Source organism: Rosa rugosa, chromosome 5 (genome assembly GCF_958449725.1).
Source record: "Rosa rugosa chromosome 5, drRosRugo1.1, whole genome shotgun sequence".
Lineage (NCBI taxonomy): Eukaryota > Viridiplantae > Streptophyta > Magnoliopsida > Rosales > Rosaceae > Rosa > Rosa rugosa.
This window is the reverse complement of record NC_084824.1, coordinates 55,115,488-55,124,279: the sequence shown is the minus strand read 5'-3', so window position 1 is coordinate 55,124,279 and position 8,792 is coordinate 55,115,488. Positions and strand designations below refer to the sequence as shown.

The 8,792-nt window shown below is 39.4% G+C and overlaps 1 protein-coding gene, 1 long non-coding RNA gene and 1 pseudogene across 2 annotated transcripts; 1 reads left to right on the top strand and 2 right to left on the bottom strand.

Annotated features, from left to right (window-relative positions):
• Positions 1-2,161: 2,161 nt before the first annotated feature.
• LOC133710973 (uncharacterized) lies at positions 2,162-3,735 on the bottom strand. The gene is made up of 3 exons (XR_009846987.1): positions 3,721-3,735; positions 2,634-3,624; positions 2,162-2,381 (listed from the first exon to the last, which is right to left on the bottom strand). It is a non-coding gene; the product is annotated as an uncharacterized LOC133710973 (long non-coding RNA).
• On the top strand, positions 3,399-8,544 carry LOC133710971 (heavy metal-associated isoprenylated plant protein 37-like; annotated as a pseudogene).
• Positions 4,730-7,092, bottom strand: LOC133710972 (cysteine-rich receptor-like protein kinase 5). Its single transcript, XM_062137126.1, has 5 exons — positions 6,717-7,092; positions 6,401-6,608; positions 6,080-6,314; positions 5,828-5,972; positions 4,730-5,743 (listed from the first exon to the last, which is right to left on the bottom strand). Exons 1-5 carry the CDS (start codon positions 6,861-6,863, stop codon positions 5,462-5,464), a joined length of 1,017 nt encoding a protein of 338 aa, XP_061993110.1. The 5' UTR covers positions 6,864-7,092; the 3' UTR covers positions 4,730-5,461.
• Positions 8,545-8,792: the final 248 nt, after the last annotated feature.

The window sequence follows — 8,792 nt, the reverse complement described above, 5'->3', positions numbered from 1 at the left end:
TTTTATGTTATGATGGAAGTGAAAGAAGTGAATTCTGGGAAGTAATAATGGGGTTTGAAAAAAACTAGTGGAATTGTTAGTGGTGGTCAAGACTTGAAGAAGTGAGGTTTGGTTTGTTTTTAAGAGCAAGACATGAAGAAGTGAGGTTTTTCTCATATTGAGTTGAGCTGTGTGTAACTGGATGTGGTGACATCTTGAGATGGGATTCTTTGACTCGTGACAAGTTCAGTGGCTGCTACCAGGCATGTAGTCTTATACAGTCTGGACTTTTCATGTTGATTTCGATCCACAAAGAGGATTTGGATTGAAATATGGGAAGGTGAACTTGGTTGAGTGTCTAGTGTAAGAGAAACATAATAAATTTGAAAGTACATAACTTTTGACTTTTAAGAATTAAAGGATGGGGTTTAGAACACAAGCTTTGAGCAATTTAAATTACAGTATGGATTTGGTTGATGGTGCTTGAGCATAAATAGGCTCTTAGTCTGTTACAGTAAGGGGTTGGATTGGAGGTGAGAATATTTGATAGTCAAGTATTGTAAGTTAAGTCGATGATTCTATTGTTTGGTTGGTTTCTAATGGCAAAACATGATTTCTATTGCTTAATAAAAGTTTGAGGTTCTTTCGTATGGATCGTAGTGTGTAGAACTGGAGAGTATTTTATATGCAAATTTCTCTTTTTCCCAGAAATTCTGTGACTAGTGATAAATTTCAGCTACTAGCTACGCAGTCTAATATCATATTGTTACCAATTTGAAAAGAAAATTTAGGTTGAGATCTGGAAAGGAAACTTGCTTGAGTGATCATTACTGTGTTGTAACCCTGCAAGTCAGAACCTTCTCATACTGTGCTATTGAGCATTGACTAAACATGTGCACATTTTCCATGCTTTAGACAAAGAAGGATGACATGTTGCGATACAAAATGGAGAGAGTGCCTTCCCTGGAGGAACAAGTTCGGAAGGTAAAGGATGAAGGACAGCTCTTGGGAATGGACATCAAGAGACTACTACTCTCAGAGGACAACCGGTTTGATTTTGTGAATGAAATTGCGGCCGAGGCCAACGAGTATGTTGAGAACAACCGAGATGAGTATGGCGGTAAGAAGAAAGCCATCCTTCAGGTGCTAAGTAACCGTGTGAATGATGCTGGGTTTTATAGACCTGAGGCATATGAAGAATCTGACCCCTTCAAACCAGGGCCGTCGTGGTTGAAAGAATTTTATACTTGATTTTGTGTTGTTCATGTTGTAATGTTAATCTAGATGGTATTCTTTTGCAATACTTTTTGTTTCAAATCTATCCCTGCAATAATTTTGCTTCTCCCGTTACACTACATAAATGAGATTGTTCATTTAATTTCTATAAGGTCACAATTCTTGATGTGATTTGTTTGCTTGGTGTACCAATCATAACATAATAACTGATAGGCAACTAGTCTTCCTATTGATCTGTCACCATCTTCTTCGGACGTCGAACACAAGGAGTAGGTGCCAGTAGGTAATCCAGCAGCCGGCGAATGGGTTTCCTAACCTTCTTGACTCATGCCACCACGCAGAAAAGAAGATCTTATATCAGGTGTGGGAGAGGGGAGGGGAGGGGAAGCTAATGATGATCCTTCTTTGAGAAGACAAATCGAGCATTACTAACAAATACACATGCCATAGTATTGTCTTGATGAGTTTTTTTCATTTTATTATACCTTCCACTAGAATAGCCTAAGCTGGATCAAGAAAGTGGCATGTACAAAATAAAGTCATGTGATCCAAGGGGTACTTGCAAGAAGTTCTTGATTCTCTTCTGTAAATGATTTCTTCAGTCCAAGAACTGATATATGCTTTTTTTTGGCTCAGATTCTTCTACTTTGGGACCATTTTGTTCACAACTATCCCTTCGCATTAGAAAGGGTCCTCTATTTTCAGGCATCAGCCAAACACTATAAAATAGGCAAATGAAGAAGATTCACGTGACCAATTAAAGGATAACAAGGATGACATAAAAGCATGTCATTAGGGACTAATGTTATTGCTACTTCTCTCCAGTAGTGACAAAACATAGTTGAAGTTGGAAAGATTCAATTAGTTCCAACTCAAGATCAACTTCAGGAAATTTAACCAGAAACACCAACAAGGAATGGAATTGAATTATAAAGATCGGGACCAATAAGATAAACATAGTTTCAATTCACCAAACCACCAGAACAAGACCAGTACTCAAAATTAACATTAACTAAACCCTTTTATCATGGAATCCATTCATGTGCCGATACTTCATTTCATCCGACATTCGTCTAACTATGATAAACAGTCGAGGGAACCTTCCTTTCCTTTTAGCCCACAGAAAAAACGAGTTCCCAGTAAACATGAGGCATATGCCAGCAATGCTGCAACATTAAGAGTAAACCAGAGTCACTAGTAGAAACGGGAAAAAGAAAAAAAAGAAGCAAAAATCCCAATTATGGTATCTGGTATACAAAGAACAATAAAACAACTAACCAATTAAACAAGGAAGTGTATTCTAGCAAGCCTTGAAGAAACCCAGAAATAGAAAGAAGAAAAGTCCCAAATAGGAAAAAAAAAACCCTAAATTTTGTAATTGGAAATCAAACAAATCAGAAAAAAGAGAGAACCCATACTCTAGATGTGCTTCTTTGCTTCCAAGTCTCCAACTTTTGACGCGAAAACCTCAAGGGAGGATGGGACCATAAGAGAACTACAATTTTCATGAGAGGAAGAAAAAAAGAAAGATTGGGTTGCAACAATCGTGCAACCTGAGACGAGTTTCTAGTATCAATAACGAGAAGACCTGGATTTTGGGTGGAGAACCAGACTTTGGTTGCATCGCTGGGAGTCGGGTTGGAGAACTGGATTTTGGTCGGAGCAGTCGAGACGAGAACTCTGGTTTTGTCATTGACTCCTCTGAGTCAGGGTTGAAGCACAGAGCTATATATTTGACCCGCGATTGTTTTTGGAAAATCTCGATCTGAGCCGTTTGTTTTCATTTAAATCAATGGACGGCTCAGAATGGCACATCCGCAGATCAAGTATATCACGGACGTCCTCTTTACAACCTTGCTGTATATATATATATATATATATATAGGCCCGTTCCAAAGAGGACGTCCGCACTTTGCTAAAGTGAGGACGACGACGCAGCGGCGGCGTTCCAGGCGGCGACCGCGGCTCGGGGCTTGGCGGACGGAGGCCGGAGGCTTGGCGGACGGTTCTGGGCAGCATTCGAGGTCGGAGGAGGTCGGAGTTGCAGGTTTCTGGGCAGCGACCTCACCTGCAACTGCAGGTTTCTGGGCAAGGCTGCAAGCACGTCGCCGGCGACTACACCGACTGCAGGCCCTGTTAGCGAAAGGCCCAAACATATTCAGGTTTGTGTTTAAAGAAAGACTACCCCCAATCCAAATCCCTCGATTCCCAAATAGCAGTGAAGAAAGAGTGCGGTTTCTGCTGCAATAAGCCAGACACGTACCTGCTTCTAGTGAAGGACTTGCGAAAAGCGAAATCTTCATTCCATAGAGCAAACAACATAGGTAATTTTTCTTCTTTTCTTTCCGTGATGATAAAATACATTTCTGTGCTCAAATTGCTGCCGCATTCTAGTTTTGTTTGGTTTCTCTGCAATTGATGAAAGTCATAACCTCGAAATTGAAAACTTAAGAAACTTGAACTTGGTTATGAAATTTCACTAAGGATTCGGCAGATATGATTTACCAATACTCGATGCTCTTTCTTGCTCTTAGTCTGCCTTTCGCCACATTCCATTGGTTTGACATTAGTATGTTTAATTGTCTATCAAATTGCATATAGTGTTATAACCTTGAAATTAGTATCTCAGAAATCCTTGATTTGGTTGTGGGATTTCACTAGCAGAAACAAATAAGACGAGGATACCAAATCTACTAAGCATCGAGCGATGCTTCTTCTTGCTCTTAGTGTGCCCTTTTCCACACTCCATTCTCGTCACATTTTGGATATTTCCAATTAACGCAATTGTGGAAACATGCATGGCTTGCAGTTTTCCCCAATCCATGTGCAATTGAATCTTCAAGCTCACCATCTGGACATTCCACCGACACTGGATGCTGCTGTGACAAAGATCCGAGAGGCTTTCTCCCCCGATATAGAGCTTCTTTAGGTTACCATCTAGCTTTGGCTGTAACTAACTTGGCATGTTAGAGTGGGGTAAGTAATGGAGGTTAAGTTTCCCCAAAAGAATAGTGAGTGGAGAATCCGGAGCAATTAAAGGAGCCATTCATGGTGGTTTCGTTAGTTTGTCACACTAGATAGCATCTTGGTGACAATCATCTGGAGAGTTTGAGTTGCAGGCTTGCCATATATTAGTGACCAGAGCTTTTGAACTTTGCCAAAGAATTCAGCTCTCTTTCTGCTATTTCAGCTTGCTTTTTGTGTATGTGGATACTCAGCTTCCTTAGATTTTCCAATTTTGACAAGTTTTACAGTCGTGGCCTCCAGAACCCTGCTTTACTTATCACAAACCTTTTGAGGACTTGAATTGTGAGACTGAAGTAAGTCCCTTGGGCAATGCAGCTTATCAAGTAGCACTCCTACATATCCAAATGTGCCAGATTCTTGAGTGACCTATCCCTTGACAGAGTTTCAACAAATCACAACATCCACTGGCAACGCACCACAATAACTTGGGCTCAGTTCTCGGTCTTTGGAGCTGAAAGGAAGCCAACAACTGACGCTGATCTCAAAGAGGTAATATGCTTCTTGCAGCAATTGCAAGTCATTTAAATATTATTTGAGATTTCGTAAACTGTAAATTTGGGATATTCATATGCATTCCCACTATACAATATGCTTACGCACTACACAATATGTGACTTGCCTCTAATTTGTTTGGTGGAAGACTTGTGTCGACATTAACTTGTGGTGGACTTGGTACTTGGCTTATGCGTCTGGAAATTTCTTTGAGCATGCATGAATCAAACTTTTCCATGTTTCTAAATTCTTATCAACTTTTATTATTCAATTCTAAAAGGTAGTCGGATGGTTTACCAGCAGGCTGATGAGACTACTGATCTAAAAGCATGCATGAATCAATCATGATAGTGCTTGTAGTGTATGCAATAGTATAAGCATGAGACTAAAAGTAAGGGGGTTTCCTTGTTTTCACAGGAATAATATAATCAACTAATCTGAGAGCAAATATATAATGCAGCACGAATTACAAGAGATTAATTTTTGATAAATTATTTGTTATTGAATAGCTTGAAGCATCAAACGAAGTTTGATCTGAAGATCAGAAATAACCAATAGAAGAAATAAAAAACAGGGGGGTATAAACAAATTGAGAAAGTAGTATGACTCCACTGAAAATAGTAATTTAGAAAAAAGAATGTATTCACCCACTGTAGTACCATGACTAAGGATACTAAGCATAAAACTTGCTACCTACTGGAAAACCTCTTATATTCCGTATGTTTCATTATCGCCCTTCCATTTCGGTTATACTCAAGTCGTTGTTTGACGGATCAAGAGTATTTCTGGAACCCATGTTGAAGCCAAATGCAGGCTGTATGGGAGAAGGAAGAGATGCCTCACTACATAACATAAAAGTAACATCTGACATGGCCGGTCGATTTTCTGAATCGTCTTCCACACACAAAAGACCAACATGAATACATCTGAGGACTTCATCTGGCTGATAGGACTGTAGAGATGAATCCACCAATTCTAAGGATCTGTCTTCTTTCCAAAGCTCCCAAGCCTGTAGTTTAAAGTAAAATTTCAGAGGGAGAAATGAAATAAAGATGAATAAGTACTAGTTATAACGTGAGTTTGTGTTACTTACATGTCGTACCAAGTACGTGGAATCCCAATAAGAGCTACTGTTCTTCTTGCCGCTTACAATCTCCAATACTATGATCCTGAAACTATAGACATCGGATTTTGTTGAAAATTGTCCGAAGTTTGCATATTCTGGTGCTATGTAACCACTGCATATAAATATAATTGTATGTTAAGCCTAAAGAAAAATAATTGAGTATGATAATTTGAATGTGTTGATTCATTCCATGATGTACAAGTGCAGTATGGTTCGTACAATATTCCAGCAGTTTTGTTCGTTCTATTCTGCAGTTGGTCTCCATGGATTAGTCTTGCCATGCCGAAATCAGAAATTTTCGGCTTCATGTCGGCGTCTAGAAGAACATTGCTAGTCTTGAGATCCCTATGAATGATCCTCAGTCTAGAATCTTGGTGAAGATATAAAATACCACGAGCAACCCCGTTGATGATCTGAAAGCGCTTTTGCCAATCTAAAGACCTTCTTGTGTTACCTACATCAAGAGAATTGGATCTTGTGTTAATGAATGATGTACATGTTGGTGAGGCATAAACAAATCAGAGTTTCTGTTACACAAACCAAAAAGAAACGAGTCCAAGCTCTTGTTCGGCATGTATTCCAGGACTAGCATCCTTTCTTCTCTACTTCTACAGTAGCCTACAAGTTTCACGAGATTCCTGTGTTGCAGTCTGGCTATCAGTGCAACTTCATTTCTAAATTCTTCAATCCCGTGTCTAGTCCTGATCAATCTTTTGACAGCAACCTTCTGGTGATTTGGCAACTCACCCTGAAATTTCAGTCATAATTTTCAGGGGAGCAACAATACCATTAAACTAAAGTAGAGCCGTACAAGGAACAGAAGAATGGTAGCATCATATCCAAGTTTGGAATTTACCTTATAAACAGTGCCAAAACCGCCTTGGCCAAGTTTGTTGGATTCTGAAAAGTTTTCTGTGGCTGCTCTAAGTGTGTTGAGATCAAAAAACTCTGGGTCTCCAGTAATCTCAAGTTCATCCGAATCCACAGTGTCTTTGCCTATCATTGTGAAAAGACAACAAAATAAATATATATGTATCAAGATGAAAAATTCTTTTAATCATTTTATCATTACTATAGTGACTGATTCAACAAAAGAAAAATTATGAAGATGGATCGTGTTTAAGTGAATGTTTTTGATATGATCTATGTACATTTGTTGAATACTAGTTAAAAGAGTTCAGACCAAAACAAAAAATACTGGGTTTTTATAGGGAACTGAACAATTGTTTTATGCCACCCATTGTTATCCCTTCTTCTTTTATAGCTTCCATTCCATCCACTCCAAAGAGTTTTGAAGAAATGACTAAAGATGAAGACTTTAAACTCCTCGAGATCCAGACTTGTGTTCTCAAAGTGAACATACACTTTGATGGGTGTAAGCAGGAAGTAAAGAAACTGCTTCAGAGAATTGAAGGTGTTTACCAAGTCAGCATAGATGCTGATCAGCAGAAAATCACAGTTTCAGGGGTTATAGACTCTGCCACTTTGATCAAGAAATTGGTTAGAGCTGGGACACATGCTGAGCTTTGGTCCCAGCAGAAGGCCAATCAGAACCAAAACCAGAAGCAAAAGAATACCAACTGCATCAAGGACAACAAAGGCCAAAAGCAGCAGGGGTGCATAATAAAGGGCCGTGAAGCAATCAAAAACCTGCTGCAGCAGAAGTTCCCCAATTTCCTTACTGAAGAGGATATTGATGACTTCTTGGACGACGATGAGGAGGAGGATGAAGAGGATAAGTTGAGGTTTCTGAGGCAGAAAATGAACCAGCGACTGATGCAAACAACAATGTAAAGAAAGGTGTTGCGGCTGCAGCTAACCCCAACATTAGTGTCAAGATCACAAACAATCATAATGCTGGGATGAAGGGAGTGCAGCACCCAAATCAGAATGTGCAGCGCATGAAGGTGATTATTAATCCAGGTGGGATTGATCCCAAAACCATGTCACCACTAAACATGAGCAACATTGCTCAATTGGGTGGTGGAAACATCAATTTGGGTGGGGAAGTCAAGAGGGGGATTAACCATGACCTCAGCGCCATGATGAATTTGGCTGGCTTTCATGGCAGTGGCACCGCAAATGCTGCCAGCATTGCAACAAGCCTTCAATCTCAACAAGCTCAAGCAGCAGGCAGTGGATATCAGGCTCAAGCAGATTCTGGAGGCTAGGGTTCCCTAGTGGTGGTTATGAGATGGGCCAATATCCGCAGACCATGACGATGAACAACACAAATGGCTACGGGCATCCATCGCAGATGATGAACATAAATATGCAGGCGAGGCAAGCAATGCAGCAGCAGCAAGCTCGGATGATGTATGATCGGTCTCCACTCATTCCTCCTAGTACTACTGGTTATTACCACAACTATGGTCCTACTACTAGTTCTGCTTCATATCTACGGGGATGGTGATGGCAACAATGCAGCTCATGTTTTCAATGAAGAGAACACCATAGCAGCTGTTCTATCATGTAATTCTAATTATGTAGAAATGAATGTGTACAGAGAATGGTGTTTACTCACATGATCGACATAACATTCTCTGCTCGTGGGTGTTTAGTTAGTTGCTCTTGACTGATGTGGAAGGCATAAGGATTTGGATAAGTAGTAGTTGTTGGAGCGAGTATCATCAGTTACATATATTATTATTGTGTAGTACTGTAGTTGTTGACAGTATGTTTTCAAATTATTTATGTCAATTCCTCTTAAAAATGAACAATTATTTTCTTTTTTTGGTTACAAAACTTCATTTTGTCCTCTTTCTTGACCAATAAGAAATCTCTCTCTCTCTCTCTCACCCCAAAAGGCCAAAAATCTTTTCTTTTTTTTTTTTTATGATTTTTTTTTTTTTTTTTTTTTTTTTTGTTACTCAAGAACAAAATGTTGATCATAGCATTGTCTACTTGTTTCAATATCTATTCATTCTTGTTT

Coding starts and splice junctions, on each gene's coding strand:
- LOC133710972 (XM_062137126.1), bottom strand. CDS start 6,863: ATGATAGGCAAAGACACTGTGGATTCGGATGAACTTGAGATTACTGGA. Junction 6,609..6,716: donor GTTTTGGCACTGTTTATAAG/GTAAATTCCAAA, acceptor CTGAAATTTCAG/GGTGAGTTGCCAAATCACCA. Junction 6,315..6,400: donor CTTGGACTCGTTTCTTTTTG/GTTTGTGTAACA, acceptor CTCTTGATGTAG/GTAACACAAGAAGGTCTTTA.